Below are 18,086 nucleotides of genomic sequence, written 5' to 3'. Positions count from 1 at the left end.
GGTGATTATTTTTATTATTATTATTACACAGTCATTTCATTTTCTACAATTCACCTTTTCATGATCTGCACTGAGAGGAAACACGTATTCAGACACTTTTGCTTTCTGCTATTTAACATACTCTCAGTGCAAATATCAGTACTAGTCTAGTGGTTAAGGTACTAGGTTAGAGATCAGAAAGATGCTCGTTCTAGTCAGTGTCAATTTGCCACTGTTGGGCACCTAAGCAAGGCTCCTAACCTTCAATTGTTCAATTGCTTGCATTGTATTTGCTCACTTTGAATAAAAGCCTCTGCTAGATGCCAAAAAAAAATCATTCACATTCATATTCATAGTGATTAATAAAGGTGACACAAGTTTTTTAGAAGTGAGAGGAAACAACAGGCCAACAAAACCATGGAGACACATAGAAGAACTGGAGGAAAATTTTAAATCAGGATCCATAAAGTTTTACAACAGCAACAATGCCTATTGTGTCACTGTACCAACCAAATGTCAAATTACAAGTCATGAAAATCAACCATGACCCAGCAAGATTGACTCCTGTTTACTAATTTTTATTCTCTTTATGGTTGCAGCGGGTCTGTTATCCCCTGGACTCATTGAGTGCAAGTCAGGAATTCACCCATGTCTAGACAATACCCACTTACTAAAGGACCCATGGGTAGTTAAGAGCAGCTAATTTTCCCAATTTCCCAGATGTATGTTGTTGTGCAGCAGCCACGGTACTAGCTGCATCACCTACCGTCCAGTCTGGTGAGGTTAATTCCAGAAATGGGAGAGCTATATGACTGCATGTGTGAATCTGTGTGTGTGGGTGGGTGGGTGGTTAAAAGACAGGAGGGTTAAAGGCCCCCCACCAGGCTACTGTTTCTTCCCAGCAAGCCCATTGTGTTTTCACTGCGGGAGGATTGTGAAGGTGTGTTGTCTGTATCTGCGGGAGGCTGATGGGACACTAATCTGTAGGTCGGTCATGCCGGGATCTCTTCAGCGGCTAGCCCGTTAGCTGTCGGCACATAAAGGCCAGATTTATGGGGATCTTGTAGGGGCGTGCCTGGGTAAATAAACACAGACTGGATTTGTCACTGATCCTTCGGACCTCACACTGTTTCTGCTTAAGCCACGAGACGCTCATGAGAAAAGATGTACTGGAATACACATAGTGCTGTTCGACTGATCCTTTAAAGAGTAACACAAGGTACTTGCCAGTAAAAGTGTGGAATAAGAAACAGTGACAAAAATGAGACACCATACATAATACATCATTTAGGAGCCATGTCTAAGTTCCACTGGTACAGTGGTACATTGGTGCAGCTGGTAGAAGTGGATACTGCACAACAACAAGGGTCTGAGGACCTGGGTTTAGTACTTACCTTAAGTCATTGTCTGTGTTTTGTATGTTCTCCTCATGCTTGTGTGGGTTTTCTTTGGGTATTGTATTTTGAACACCTTCCAGAATCATGCAAAAGGTGTACTGGCTGCTTGAGTATGTCTTGCCATGTAATAAATTGACACCATGTCCAGGGTGTTCTTCTTCTTTCACTGAGTGTTTCAGGTAGCACTGAACCCACCATGACCCTGACCAGGATCAAGCATTGAATGAAAATAAATTAAAGATGAAAATAAACATGTGAAAACAAGGTTTTGTGATCTGTTAATATTATTTCTTTGTTGCATTTAAATTTTCAGCATTTAACTGACACTTTTATCCAACAGTTCTGTGACAGTATACAGTCTAAGCAATTGAGGGTTAAGGGCCTTGCTCAAGGGCCCAACAGTGGCAACCTGGCAGTGGTGGGACTTAAACCAGTGACCTTTCAATTACTACTGTACGAACGGTAGCCTAATGATTAAGGTACTGGGCTAGTAATCAGAAAGTCGCTGGTTCAATCCCCACCACTGCCAGATTGCTGCTGTTGGGCCCTTGAGCAAGGCCCTTAACCCTCAATTGTCCGGACTGTAACTGTAATTCGCTTTGGATAAAGGCGTCTGCTAAATGCCAAAAATTTAAATGTTCTCCAGTACCTTAACTGCTGACCTGTGTGTTGTTGTTTATGCAATACAAATCTCAGTGGCCATAATCAGTAACCTACATGTGTTACTGCAGCCCAGATTCAAAGTTTACTGAACGCAATTTGGAATTTTGTTGACAGGACGTTTTCGGGGTCAGAAATGTGAACACTGGGTTGAAGTGTTTTAAAAAGCAAAACACAGGGCTGATTTCAAATCAGGAATCACCTTCTTATCATACAGAAAAGCAAATAACCCAATGCACTCAAATCCATGTTTTGAGCCTCCTGAATCACCACCACCAGTGTGCGCTATAGCCTAAAATGAAATACTAAATAAAAACATTTGTAATATTAAATAAATGCATAAAAAACAAATATAAAAAATTAAAATAAATAATTAATAAGTATATGTATTAAAATTAATCATATAAAACAGTGGCCAGTAAAAGAATCAAGATATACTGTAAGTATTAAAAACAGAGAAAGACAATTTGAATGTGAAATACACTTTACTGCTAAAAGTTCCAAAATGAAACATTTAATTTAAAAAGTGTAGAACAAAAATCATCCTGATTTATTTGCATACTGAAACATGATAGGCTCTCAGATTCTTTGAGACCATAACATTGGCCTGTCACATGTTCTATGTGTATTAGGGTGGCAACGTGGTGCAGCTGTGGCTCCTTGAACCTGGGTTCGTGTGTTCGTCTTTGCGTCTTTGTGGGTTTTCTAAACCCTCCAAAAACATGCAGAAGGTTTATTGGATATTGGAAATTTACCTTATCCGTAGTAAGTGCATGATGCCTTTATAAAGGTTGGTGACTTTCCCAGTATTTCAGGTTGGCACCGGACCCACAGCGAGCCTGTCCAAAATTAAGCAGGTTTAAGATATGAATAAATTTCCTCAAGTTTGAACTCATTTCAAACCATTTCGCCTGTGGAAACGTTTCTGTCAAATCTGCATCGGATCAATCCACATTGTTCCCATCCTACCTGAGCCAGGGGTGCTGGGTGGGGTGTGTGTGTATGGGTGGGGTGTGTGTGTGTATGGGTGGGGTGTGTCACGGGTGGGTGGGGGGTTCTCTGTGGGCGCTGATTGGGAAACACTGACGTAGCGCACAAGTGCGTAAGAGCGCAGAAACCTGAAATCTCAGTCAGTCTCACATGAGCTTCAATTAACCACACACTGCTGAACACACTCCGCTTCAGTCTTTAGCAGGTTCTCCTCTATTCCTTCCACTTCTGAAGTGGATTTAAACTCTACATGATGCTGGGAGCGATGAAGATGGAAGCGCATCATGAGCAGCCGGACTGGAGCGCGTATTACTCTGAACCTGAGGTACTTTTATTTCCTCCTCACTGTTTATGTTAGTGCTGAGACAATATTAACTCTGTCATCAAATATTGACTCGAAAAACTGCAACACACACACACACACACAAACACACACACACACACACACACACACACACACACACACCACGACGCGCATTTTATTTGTTTAATAAAAATACAAAAAAATAGATAAGTAAGTTTTTGTTCGTTTATCGAAACTGTGAGCACATATTAATAAGAAAACTCCACTTCTGTTTTATTTATTTAGGCAATTTTATTTAACTTATAGACCACAAAATAAAAAATAAGGAATGAACGAGAATCGATTTTTAAATATAAACATCTAGTGTTGTCTCTGTTTACCTGTAATTATATATTTTTATTTAATTAAGATGATTCAGTTTTAGACATCAGTTATAATACACGAACACAATTTTTCTTTAATTGAGGATTTTGGTCGTAAAATGCATTTACATGATGTCCACACGTTATTATTTGTATTTATTTCTGTATATATGATTATACTTTATTATATAATACCTTTAATAAAATTGTCATAAACCTAATATAGCCCTAGTATTGTTTTCAAATATGACAAACAAAAAACAAATGAATTGATTATTATTATTACTACTACAACTACTACTACTACTATTATTATTATTATTATTATTATTATTATTACTATTATTATTATTATATTATTACTATTATTATTATTATTATTATCACTATTATTATTATTATTATTATTACTACTACTACTACTACTATTATTATTATTATTATTATTATTAATATTTAAATATAATGTCAGCAATACATTTAACTTATTTTTTTTACATTATAACTCATTTTTGTTGTGTATTTCTGTTTCTTATATTTGTAATATTTGTATTTTTTATATTTAATATGCTATAATTTGAGTAGTCAATATTAGCATAAAAAAGAATAGTAACCTTGTCTTGTCTTTTCTTGATAACTTTTCAAATTACATTAAAATTTATATGAAATACATTGTCACCTATCTCTTAATTAATTATTTTTATCAATTAATTATTACTTCCTATTTCATATGAGAATATTTTACTGCTTATGACTTATTTGTACAGTTCATTACTCGTTATTACTGCTTATAATATATTAACGTATTTTCTGTTCCTTTTTTAGTGCTACACATCAGTTGGAAACATGGCCAGTGGACTGGGTATGAACTCTATGGGTGCCTATGTGAGCTGTGCAGGCAATGTGAACATGACAAGTTACGTGCCTGCAGGACTCGGCCACCCAACAAACACTGGAACCAACACGTGCACCGGGATGACGTCCAGCCTGGCTTCCTATCCAAACATAAACACAAACAGTCAGGTTGCTGGTAGGCCTCGTGATATAAAAGGGTACCGGAGGAGCTACACACATGCGAAACCTCCCTACTCATACATTTCACTGATCACCATGGCCATTCAACAGTCCTCATCTAAGATGCTAACACTTAACGAGATCTACCAGTGGATCATGGATTTGTTTCCCTTTTACCGCCAAAACCAGCAGCGCTGGCAGAACTCGGTGCGCCACTCGCTCTCCTTCAACGACTGTTTTCTCAAAGTGTCCAGATCACCAGATAAACCAGGTAAAGGCTCCTTCTGGACACTTCATCCCAATTCAGGCAATATGTTTGAGAATGGATGCTATCTGCGCAGGCAGAAACGTTTCAAATGCGACAAGCAGGCAGACAAGGAGTCTGAGATGAAACTGCCCGATGAGACGGAACCTCCTCGAGACACGTCTCCAAATAAAGATGCAGAAATGTCTGATCTGAAAGAGGTTCATAGTCCAGAGCATCAGACTGATCACCAGGACCACCACCATGGTGATCATCATCACCTTCATCACAACCATCTCCCTCAGCATCTGCCTCAACACCATCCCATGCTCATGCACGGCTCGCACCTAAAACCAGAGCACCACACGTACTCCTTCGACCACCCGTTCTCCATCCACAACCTCATGTCCAGCGAGCAGCAGCACCACAAACTGGACATGAAGACTTACGAACATGCCATGCACTGCTCAGTCAGCTATAGTTCATCGATGAATGGGCCGCCGATGATGCCCACCAGGACCAGTGTCGATCATTCAGTACTTTCATCAGAGTATTCGTATTATCCGCTACCAACATGTGTCAACAGGGCATAAAACTGTTCATTAGTTATTAGTTTAACCCAGGTAATGGACAAAATACGCTTATACAACTGACATTCTTATACATTTCAATCACTACACGTTATGAACTTGAGGTCAATGAAGTTTATTGTCTCGGAAAACGTTGATGATTTTACCATAAATCACAGACAGTGTTTCATAATCCAGACGAGTCAATGCTTTAATATCTGTAAGGGCGGGTATGTATCTGAATGTCCAACAACATTATGGTCAGGTGTTGACTGAATTTTGGCTATGTAATGTTCCATAAAGCATTTCTTTATATACATGTATATATCCATTGTGAACAGGGATCAGAAGATAAACATGCCTTGGTTAACTAAACGTCCATTTGGCTTTGATCATAATCTGCAGTGTTTTAATCTTTGCCAAGTGGAGCACTGATTGAATCAATCAACCAATTAATCAATCAATAGTTATATGAGTTATAATGATGAAAGAATGACTGTATGAAATCTAAGAAAATGCAAAACAGAATCACCTTTGGCCCCCAGAATTTATAAACTTTTCTGAAGGCAGTTGTAGCCTAGAGGTTACGGTGCTGGACTAGTAACCAAACGGTCGCTGGTTCAAGCCCCACCACTGCCAGGTTGCCACTGTTGGGCCCTTGAGCAAGGCCCTTAACCTTCAATTGCTTAGACAATATACTGTCAAAGAACTGTAAGTCGCTTTAGATAAAAACGTCTGCTAAATCCTGAAAATGTAAATAAACTATAAAGATTAATCTTGATCCATCTTAATATGGTGCAGCTTGAACCAGCAACCTTTTGATTACTAGTCTAGTATTTTAGCCTCTGATCTACATCTGCCCTAGAACTTACATCATCACCCTCACTTTATCTTAACATGTATTGACAGATTTCATTGATGAATAACTGCTGTGAGGCGGCGCTTTTGCCCTGAATTTTCTTTTGCTCTTCTCAGTCTCAGTCTGCTGGATGATTTTACAATAAATCACATTCAGAGTAACAGAAGCCTTGTAACAAACTCAAAAGAGTCATTTTGTTTTGTTCATACTGTAATTTATGATTTTTTGATTGTGTATATAAATGTAGAGAATTGTACGTCATTATTAAATTGCACTGATGTATACTTGTATTGGATGTTGCTGCTTCTCTTTTTGCTTTCAATTTCACACAATTTAAATACTACAGAAATATAAGCTGATTGGCACCGGCACGGGTGGTAAAGAAATACAGAGGGCGTAGTGATCTGTTTCCCCAATGATGTGTTAAAACTCTTTGTGAGAATCTATATCAGTGAGTAGAATGTGGTGTATGAAGCTTGTCTTGCTGCCGTACTTGGCCAGCGATGGGGTTTATCAACCAGCAGATATGGTCAGACTGTACAGGGGAATTCATTATATCTTAAATTTATATTTTTTTGGGGGGTTTAGGCATAAAAACATAAAGCCTTTATGACACCACCTTCTTGGCATGCTATGAAATGGCACTGAATTCATGAGTACTGGACTAGACAAGGTGTTTTTTTACCACTATGGTGTGACATTCCTGCTGCTACTGCGGTCTTTTCATGGTCACTGTTTACAGCCTAATGCTCATCTCACACAGGGTCTGAATCAACAGTCTCCAAAACCTGAACTTGTGCCGACCCTTTCACTGAAGATAAAGAAGCATTTTCTGTAGCACCGGGACAGGGTTTAAATCTGGAGACTGAGAAGATCCACTCCAGAATATTCTAGGACGATTCCTTAAACAAGGTTTCGTTGACTTATATAATTGGTTCCAAGGTTTAATGTCACCACAGAAGTCAGAACGTTTCTTAAAAATTTCTGTAAATCCATGATGCCAGTCACATGGTCAAGATTGGCAGTTTCATGCTTTATGTCTGACCATAGGGAGAGTATTCTTCTGGTCATAATGCTTGCCTTTCTTGCACCAGACAAATCAGTCATCCATACGACCAAACAGTTCCAGTTTTGATTCGTCACTCAGGAGAACTGTGTCCCAAAACATTGTAGTAAAACTGGGGGGTTTTCTTCATTGTCCTGACAGAAGTACTGAGGCCTCTGGACAAAATTTTGGCTTTTACCTTGTGGCCAGGCTGGTCTACTGCTACATAATAAGTTTGGATCTTTCAGACAATGGTGTCTTCTGGAAATCTTCTTATACCATTGCCCTTTTTGTGCAATGAAATGAGCTCTTCTCAGCTTTTGTGAGCAGCTCCTTAGTTTTCACCATGACTGCTTCACACATTGAACACTTGAATCTCTGGGTGGTGTTCATATAACTGGGTCTCAATAAGTTAATCATGTTATAACCAAATTTTAGGTCCTACAGACTAGCAGTGGGTTTTAAGATCAGTAATATTATGTAGGGGTTGAATAATTGTGACATGGCAGGATTAACAAAATATCCTGCAGTCTAAAATACTACATCATTCATTTTCTTTCTTTATTTGCTGCATGATTCGGCTGATAAAGCAAAATCTAATTTAAATACAAAAGGTGATGCTGTAAGGTGGAGACTTGTTTAGTACTTGGTTGAGTCACATTTGGCAGCTATAACAGCGAGTACTCTTCATAAGTAAATCTCAGTTTATTTTGCACAACACATTAGAACAATTTTGGCCTGGTCTTATATACAAAAATATCTTACTACAGATGTTCAGTGGAGTTAAGATCAGCTTTCTTTTTTTAACTGAAACCACTCTACTCAGGGTCAGTGTTACTCAGGGTCAGTGTTACCCAGGGTCAGTACTTAAATATCCTTCTTACTGTGCACTTTCTGGCACAGGGAAGCAGGTTTTTAATGCACTGCATACCATTTATTTTCCTATTAAAGTGATTTTAATGTCAGTTTTTGATGCTGAAATCCATAATGCCACCACCATATTTCACAGCAAAAAAGGTGTCAGTATAATGTTAGTGTCCCTGCAGTGCTGGGAATGGTATAGTGGTTCTGTAGGGGGTCCCTTTTAAAAAAGGTACAGGGGGTAAAAAAGTGTACAGATGGGCTACAGTCAGTAATTGTATGCTTACAATCATATATGCTATTATTTTAATCAGCAGCAACGATAATGCACATAAAACATACTCTGCACATAGAAGCCCATAGATGTGAAAATGTCTAAAATTTGTGCACCTGCATTTAGATAATTCTGAACAAGGGTTAAACAAAAATAGAAATATTTGACAATAATGCAACTCACTGTGTTAAAAGAACATAAAAAGGGTTGCATGTATGATTGCAAGATGCCTAAACTGACATTTACAAGACAGTGGTCCCAAATAAAAAGCCAAAATAATCAATGAATACAATAATATGGATATAAAAATCTGTAATAATATAAAAATTATCTATAAATATTTAAAACAAACAAACCAAAAGGTGTTGAAATAAGGTGATCACATAACCTCTGCCTCTCCACTAGAAAGACCTTCAAATACTGGAGAGTTTATCTCATCTTCAATTATGTTTATAAACTTATTTGTTCATTATTCTAAATAAAAACCCCTTAATGTACATTGTGTTGTGTTTACATTTAAAGTAGATAAAAGCACTAAATAGTCTAGTAAATAAAACTGGTAAAGTGGGATAATGTAATTACTCAATTACACAGCTCAAATGTACTTAAACACAAGATGTTGGTATTTAAAGTACTGGACACTTTTATTTTCTAATTTATTATTATTTTTTATCATCTGTATGCATCACGGCCCTTCATCAGCCCATCTGCCTCTTCTACCGAGAGCAAGACCCCCAAAGTAAACACTCGGCTTATGTGGACTTGTGTTCACCGAGACGTTTAACATATAAAAAGCATGTTTAACATTTAACCCAGTAATTTAAACTCCACTACATCATGCTTTATACATAATACAAGTTTTACGTCTCATCACAGAGTGTTTGGTGTCTGTTTTACAGAAAATTATCAATATACGTTTGTTTGTAGGATAGAAATGACACTGCATACATATAAAAAATTATTTGAATCAATAAAAAGAGAAGATTAATTCCTGTAAATGGAGTCCTAAAGTGAACACCATTCTGCAGTAAACTACACAAAGTACCACTGTGGATATCAGTAGCTATCAATGTTGCATTTAATAAAAATATTTGCCAAATACACACACATACCAGTATATGTACTTTAATATAAATAATTCATTCATTCATTAATTCATTGTCTTTTTTTAATCATTGTATATTTTTTACCCAATTCAGGGTAACAGTGGGTCTGATTCACTGGGCTCAAGGTAGGAAACACCCCAGACAGGTCACCAAGCACACACACACACACACACACACACACACACACACACACACACACACACCTACAGGTAAATGTATTTTTAAGTTAGATGTGCATTTTAGTGATATAGAAAAGATGACTATGGTCAAACACAAGCTGGGATGTGTTTTAAATAAAAGGATTCACTGTACATATACTGTAGGTGACAGATCAATGTGAATCAGGACTGACCTAAAACAGAATATATACAGTTTATTATGGGCCTATAAAGTCAAGCAAGCTGATATAATTAAGAACATCCAAGAAGTTTCTAGACAGTTAGGTCTTATTTAGATAATAATCAGTGTAATGTAATTAATGTAATGGTCTGTGTTAATTTCCAGAGCAGCAATACATTTGATAAATCATCGTGATTACAAATCTTTTTTGAGGATAATATAAAATGCATTACATTTCTGCCCTAATTGGGGTTAAGATGTTGTACAGATAGCATCTGACACCATCATACAAGGCTTTAATAAACACTTGGAGTCCTCGCTTTAAGGTTTTGCTGAGCAGGGTTTAATCTGAATGAGCCAGCTCACCGAACGGCCATATAATTAAAGTGAACAGTCCTCCCGGCTTAAAGCGATTAATTCGGTATCTTGACATAAACGCTGCTGTCCTTTTGACTGGCTGGATCCACGTCTTGAAATGCCAGCTCTCCTGGGAAAGCGAAAAATATGGCGCCTTTCTTTTCTGAGCTGTTTGCTCAGTGGATCTCTGCACAATCTTCTCCCGGCAGAATGAATTCAAGGACACAGACAATGTGCCGAGGGAAGAAAGGGTGAGCGGGAATGAACAGTTTGGACTATTTGCTTAGCCCCAGTGGTATGCCAATAGCTTTCCCATGAATCAGAGTGGTGTCTTAGGAGCTTCTTTTTTTGTTAGTGGTGCTTTTCTCTGATGCCCCAGATGTGCTGTTAATACCCGTTTTCCTTCAAACTGGTTATGTGATCACACATGAATGGTGTTGGTGCATCATTATAATAGCGATGGAGATTCCTGATGAAGTTTTGGCACCAGATATGTTGCTGGAATTTTAATTTACAATCAACTTGTGAATGATCCTGTTTGGTGCCCCTGAATCAGTCAGTTTAGTTTTCGGATACACACAGGCCCATTCGGATAAAAGCGCTTTGTGGCACCGGGGGCGGCCACACACTGCAGCCGAAAAGCAAACACTCTCTCTTTTATGAAAGAGATCGTTCTAATCAACAGAAGGCAGAACGACAGAAGGCACTGGGTTTGATGCACAGTCTGAATATTTATGTGATTTACTCACCATTGTCTCCCAACCTCTTAAACCACACAGACCCATCAGCAGGTCAAGGGTTATATTAGAGCATTAAAGTCATCTTTGTGGCACAATAACTAGTTCAGTATTTTATTATTATTATTTTAGTTTTTAAGGACAATAACAAACAAGTGCATGAATTTCTGTACATCAAAACCATCATTAAAATGACAGGGATTAATGGAAGTGCCTCACATCCTTCCACCAACAAATAACAACAGTAGAGCTTGAAATTTTGGCTGTGTCCCAAATGACATACAAACAACTGTACTAAATAGTATGACTAAGTAGTGCACTATTCATTCTTTTAGCCTTTTTTGCTTTACACCGATCAGGAATAACATTATGACCACTGACAGATGAAGTGAATAGGTGATAATAGACTGGTGCCTTGTCTGGATTATAGCAGTTACTGAAAATTACTGAATGTCATTAAGGGTCCAACATCTGACACCATTTAATTACAAATCTAAAAAAGAATATCAGCAGTGCTGACTGTCATGGACTTTCCTGCACAGTCATCGTACCTTAACCCCACCAAGAATTCAAGGGGGACCTAAAGACAGAGCAAGCCGAGCATTTAGTAACATCACTGTGAGTTTTGTGGACCAGATTTGTGTGGACCCCTTGTTGTCTTGAGTGCATGTAGTCATTAAAGCAAAACAGGGGACTGAGAAGATCAAAAATCCAAGTAGTTAAAATATATGACAGGTCATTAATCCATCATAAATATGAAGTTCACTAACTGACTTTCTTAACCGCTTATCCAATCAGGGTTGCAGGGGGTACTGAAGCTTATCCCAGCTTTTCAATGGGCGCAAGGCACATAGTAACACCCTGGACGGGGAGCCAGTCCATTGCAGGGCAAACAGAAATACACACACACTCACCTATAGGGCAATTCAGTGTCTCCAATTAACCTGACTGCATGTTTTTGGACTGCGGGAGGAAACCAGAGCTCCGGGAAGAAACCCACACAAACTCCACACAGAAAGGATCCAGACCGCCCAGCCTGGGGACCGAACTCAGGATCTTTTTGCTGTGAGGTGACAGTGCTACCCACCGAGCCACCACACTGCCCCAAATATGAAGTTAGATATTTTTATTTAAAAATACCCTTCCACTCATATAATAATATAATAATATTATATGATTTGTAATGCTAAACAATTTATGAAATTTAAGAAAATGCAAAACAGAAACACTTTCACTACTGGTCTCCTGTATATAAATTATGTGCACATAAAAAGGGGAAATTAAACAAAGTCTTTATCAAATATAAAGTCAAGTTAACACAGCGATAGTCTCTTAAAGTGTGTTGACTCAGTCTCTCTCTGAACAAGATCTTTATATCGCTTTCAAATAGTTTGAACATCATGAGGAGAATGACACTAATCCCTCCCATTCACTGGTGGATTTTTTAGGCTATGAAGAGGCTTGTCATTGCTGGTTATGATTTCTTTGTGAGCAGTAATTTTCCACTGGAGGTGCCAGGCTCTGTAGAAACCAGCTTGGAGTACAATGGATCTGTGGGGTGGGAAAGGCAGATGAGTCACAAACATCTTGGCTTGTTTCAACCTTCACGTTTCAACTTCTGTGAAGCCACGCAGCTCCAGGATTACAGCGGCATTAACATGGTCTGTGCTACAATTAAATAAATGACTCAACTGCAGTCGAACAATCATGCTCTGTGTTTCAGGTCGTCGTTACAAATCTGTTGCTTTTAGCCACAAAGTGAGAAAAACGAAAAACATCACTCCAGGTATTCCAGTTTTATTCCACTGGCATAAAGTGGTTAGAGAAAATGAAAGAAAGAATGAATAGCACTGTCCCTAAAAACTCCTATTACGTATACACTAAAAACTCCTATTACATATACACAAAAGTATTTGGACACCTGACCATGAGCTTGTTGGACATCCTATTTTAAAAAACAAATCATATTAAAGTACCATAGAGTGACTTTTATGTCATCTTTTCAGGACAACAGCCACTCTTTGAATTATATCTGTGGGAATTTGTGCCCATTCAGTCAAAAGAGCATTTGTATGACTGGGTACTGATGTTCCAGTTCATTCCTAAGGCTGAGGTCAGGCCTCTACAAGAGGATAGAGCCTTCCATAAACTGTTGCTGCAAAGTTGGAAGCATATCATTTCTAATCTCTTTTTCTCCCTTTAGTCTTTTATCAATGGAAACTGTCTCATCAGAAGATGCCATTGGCTGTATATTTTGTGGTTTGAGCACTATTCTCTTGCCAGCTTTGACAGTGAGGTGTTTAAAAATCCCAACAACACTGCTGCACATAATACACTCATGCTAGAGCAACACAAACAACAATATTATTACTATGTTATAGTCATTGTCATAGCAGTGCTGAGACTGGTCCACCACCCAAATAATATCTGGTCAGTGGGGATTCTATGGGGGTCAGTCTGGATTCATTAATATAATATAGAGAGTAAAGTGTACAGAGCGGCAGATGGGCTACAGTCAGTAATTGTATATACACAAAGTTTATCAGTAAAGTAAGTGTAGCTTCTTAAATAAGCAATAAATGTACATAGCATATCGTCACTGTCCAATGAAAAACACATATCTCCACTTTTAGCGGTTTTCACTTCTCAAATCTCTGTATAAATGACCAATGAAAAATCACATCTCTTTAACGAGTATCTCCATTGGCTGCTAGACCTGTCCATCAAAACCGCGTATCTCCTCCTCCTTCTTCTCCGGTACTGTTTGAGAAATGTGTAATGTTTGATCTATACAGTTTATTCAGGTTATTCAATTGCATGGTTGTAAACATGATTTATATTTGTACACGTAAGTCCATTTTACACATGAAACCGATGGTCTGACGACCTGATAAAGATATATTTTTATTTCTGTGCTGAATTGTATCTAAATGTCGCCATCTGTGGTTTGTTTGCACCGTTACTGTCAGGGAAAAGTTGGGTTTTTGGAGATACTTGTTTTTCATTGGACAGCGGCGATATAGGGGTACCTAATAAAATGCTTGGTGAGTGTATATTGTTCAATAAGAAAGAACATGATTCTATTTTTGCGTAATTTTAGAGGACATACTTTGTAGTAAATCCCTGCATTCTTTATCTTTAAATAAATGGAAAATTTCCTTCTTCAAAATGCTGTTATAGTCAATACAGAATAAAGCTAGTGGCCCTACTCTTTATTAGCAATTATTTGATTACAATAAATCGTTACCCATTTCCAATATTTTCTCCACCGCTTGTATGTCATTTTTTATTTGCGTCTTGTGGAGATTTTATACTCCAAGTAGAAAATTAGACAAAGGGTGCCAATACTTTTGCATTCAACTGTAACTATAAAAGCCAAGCCAGAAACAAATGTCCATTTTAATCAAAAGTGGAGCTAAAAACCAGGACCTTTTGTATTCCCATGATGCCTGCTATCTGGCTGTCTTGTGACACGCTGTCTTTCTTTCTTACAGATCATGGAAAGCCAGAGAGCAAACACAGGTGTTTTGGAGTCAGCGGGCGCTGTTAGGGACAACAGCAAACACGAGCAGCAATGCCTGACCCCGAGATAGCAGTGTTTACTCCAATTCCTTGTTCAAACCCACATTTCAAGTCAGGCTGCATTGCAAACAGCCGCTATTCACACTGTATGTCTGACTTTAGAAAGAACGAGCAAAGAGGGGGAGGAAGGAGAGGAAAAAGGAAATTAGCCCTAAGCAAGCGCGGGCATGCTAACACTTTTGAGGAGCCAGCAGTGGATAGTGAAGTGCGAGGGGAAAAGCAAACTCATTAAAGTTGTTCAGGCCCTCACTTTCCAAAACAAAACAAATTTATTTTTCTCAAGTGGAGCTAGTAAACTGACCTCTTCTCACAAAGGAAGTGGACTTAATGGTTGAAGCTTAATGGCTGAAGGAAATGGGAATTTGTAAGCACCATGCTATTGTGGTGAAAAACCCAAGTGAGCCCTGACCAGAAATATCCATGATTGTACTGATGTGTGTATATGCCATAAATACAATAAAAACAAAATAAATCTATTGCCTTATTCTTGTACCACTGTATCTCTTTATTTGGCCTTTAATTATATCATGATCTTAGGTTTGATATCTGCATAAAATTAGACAGTATGTTTGGATTAGGTTTCTAAATAACTGCACACACAATATTTAGACATATCCAGGGTTAAAGGATGTGTTTGTTATAGTAAGCAAATGTTATACGATGGCTGGGAGTTTTTTAGGTATAGGGTCAAACATACATGATGATGATATTGATGTTTATTTGGCCTTTAATTATATATCATGATCTTAGATTTGTATCTGCATAAAATTCTACAGTATATATGGATTAGGTTTCTGAATAACTGCATATTTAAAAGATTTAGGTACATATCCAAAGCTAAATGATGTGTTTATTATAGTAAGCAAGTGTTATATGATGGCTGGGAGTAATTCTTAGGTAAGTTTGCTGGAATTGGGTAAAACATACATGACTGTGATATTGATGACTTAATCAGTGAAGTTAGCTCATGTTTGTGAGATTAAATGAAAGGAATTTGGTTGGATAACATTGCTGGATAAGCAGCGACCAGTATTAGTGCTGTTACAAGTGTATTGGTACTTAATAGAGCAACATGACACATTTACATTTTCGGTGTTTAGCAGACGCTTTTATCCAAAGCGACTTACAGTATACAGTCCAAGCAACTGATTAATGATTTTCATGTGCTTCCTTTTTCCATACAAAATGCTATAACACCCTAATACTATTATGTGATACCTCTATTTCAACCCTTTTTATTAATCACTATCTTTGTTAATACTGCTCTTATAATATTTTGCACACACGTCAGAACCTGACCAACATGTAAAGTTTGACATACGGTAATTACTAAATTCAGCACAACATACAGCAGAACAAAATAAAGATTTTATAAACTGTATGCAAATTGGATACGAGTGTAAAAGATACAGAGTCGATACTGATGCATCACTTTGAATGCAGCCTGTGTTGATCTGCATCCTGACACACTTCGGAACGCAACTATGTGTAAAATTAATCTCATGTAGCGCAAAGTGTTTGCATTTACTTATTTACTGTGGTTATGATCAGAGCCTTAGAGATTAATGTAAGTGCTTTCTCATAAAGACTGTTGTAACTCGTCTGACATGGTTTAACACAGATAGATCTTGAAGATTAAAGATTTACTGTTAATAGTCCGTCCCCTGATAAACAACTCGTCTGCTGTGTGAGAAGAGTCTAATCACTTAACGTGGCTTATTGTACTCAAACAAAGACCCAGGAACACTAAAGCTCTTACAATTATTTCTGGTCATAAGTGCTCTGTACTGCTGAAATGATGAACCTGTGGCCCAAAAGAAAAGTAGTAATTTCTATTTAAACCTGTTATAAGGAAAGAAATAAGTGAGAGAAGTTTGGTGTTCCTAGGCCGTGATTTAGTACATTAAGACACATTAAACTTCACGTTCATGTTATGCGTTTTAGACTCTTGTGCTGCATGTGAACGAAATAAACCTCACGAAACACTTCCCTCCTTCTCCAAATGACCACACTTCAAACTCTTTAACGTTTCAGAGGTTAAAGCACTCATGAATGTACATGCTTCCATTAAGATCAAAGCCGCTTCGGTTTATTGTATTCAGTAAGTTACCAACTCATTTAAAAGGTTTGACTTGATTAATTGCAGCTGACGACTTACACAAAACATTAAAACGCAATAAAGCATTCATTTGTCTTGAATGGCTAAATCTCAGAAACCACAGACGCAATTCTAACTGAGATTGTGTAAAAAAAGCAAAGCAGTTGTGCTGAAACAGCTCGACGATTTAGGAACATTTAGCAGTAGTTTTGCTATTCTTACTCTCTCTGTGTGTGATGTAGTTTAGCTTGCATTAAACTTTGACCCAGTCATGGTTCAGGTACAGTTTAGAGACAGACAAGCTGTCCCACCACTGTGCTTCTCTGAGACAATAGGCTCGCATTGAGTAGATGGAAGCCTGATAAGGGTTAACTCCATTTACAGCTCAGCTGCTGTCAACAGTCGTCTTAAAGCACTAAGTTAAGCCTTTCTTGGAAGCGAGATTCCCACTGGCTGTGAACTTATGAAACACGTAGCCTAAAAACACAATTAAACTTGGCAGTTGCTTCTGACAGACCCATGTTCATTATCTCCAGGTGAATGCATTGCAATCATAGTGAATTATTCAGCGCATGGCTTTGAACTCGTCTAAAGCCAGGATTTGACTTTACACCCTCTAGGAAAAGGTGCCAGGTGATGGCTGCCGGCGTCGAGGATCCAGGATAGAAGTTATTCAAACACAGCCTGTGGGAGACGGTGGCAGGTGATAGCTGCTGGCACTGACGATCTGAGATAAAAGATATTGGAACACAGCCCGTAGCTGTACCTCTGCAATCCAAAATCTGCAGGGTTAAATATTGTAAGACTAAAAAGGATAATATAAAAGATCAAAGTGTACTGTGTTTGGGTGGTGCGGCAGTCTATTACAAAAAGTTACAGTGAGATTTGAACCCGGATCTCAGTGGTTGGGAGTCTATGCAGATGTGATAGGCTATGTCCAAGGGGATAAAGCCCTGCAATTGATTGGTGCCATATTTAGAGTGCTCCTGCCTTGAGCCCAGTGTTTTCCAGTGCACTGGAACCACATGCAAAGCAACCCTGACCAGGATGAATGAAATGAAATCACAGGGGACTTTAGGAGATAAGCTATGTAGACATAAGAGTTGGGAAACCCCTTCTAATTTTTGAATTCATGTTTTTCAGCCCCAATACTTGCTAGCAGGTGTAATAAAGCAATGATATCAATTATATAAAGAAATAAATCCAGCGGCGCAGCTGTAAAACACGCTAGCCTACCAGAGTTGACATTTTGAACTCAAAGATATGGGCTCTGAGGCATAAACACAGTTATAAAACAGTTTTTGTGTTT

At 38.1% G+C, this 18,086-nt stretch overlaps 1 protein-coding gene and 1 long non-coding RNA gene across 2 annotated transcripts; both read left to right on the top strand.

Moving 5' to 3' along the window:
* Positions 1-3,279: 3,279 nt before the first annotated feature.
* LOC134319760 (forkhead box protein A2-like) lies at positions 3,280-5,661 on the top strand. Its single transcript, XM_063001008.1, has 2 exons — positions 3,280-3,351; positions 4,518-5,661. The coding sequence occupies exons 1-2, from the start codon at positions 3,280-3,282 to the stop codon at positions 5,541-5,543; spliced, it is 1,098 nt and encodes a 365-aa protein (XP_062857078.1). The 3' UTR covers positions 5,544-5,661.
* Positions 5,662-13,860: 8,199 nt separating this feature from the next.
* Positions 13,861-15,119, top strand: LOC134319759 (uncharacterized). The gene is made up of 3 exons (XR_010013569.1): positions 13,861-13,945; positions 14,067-14,141; positions 14,592-15,119. It is a non-coding gene; the product is annotated as an uncharacterized LOC134319759 (long non-coding RNA).
* Positions 15,120-18,086: the final 2,967 nt, after the last annotated feature.

The sequence above is a fragment of the Trichomycterus rosablanca genome, chromosome 9 (genome assembly GCF_030014385.1).
Source record: "Trichomycterus rosablanca isolate fTriRos1 chromosome 9, fTriRos1.hap1, whole genome shotgun sequence".
Taxonomy (NCBI): Eukaryota; Metazoa; Chordata; class Actinopteri; order Siluriformes; family Trichomycteridae; genus Trichomycterus; species Trichomycterus rosablanca.
The sequence above is the reverse complement of the archived record's forward strand: the minus strand, read 5'-3'. Positions and strand labels throughout refer to the sequence as shown.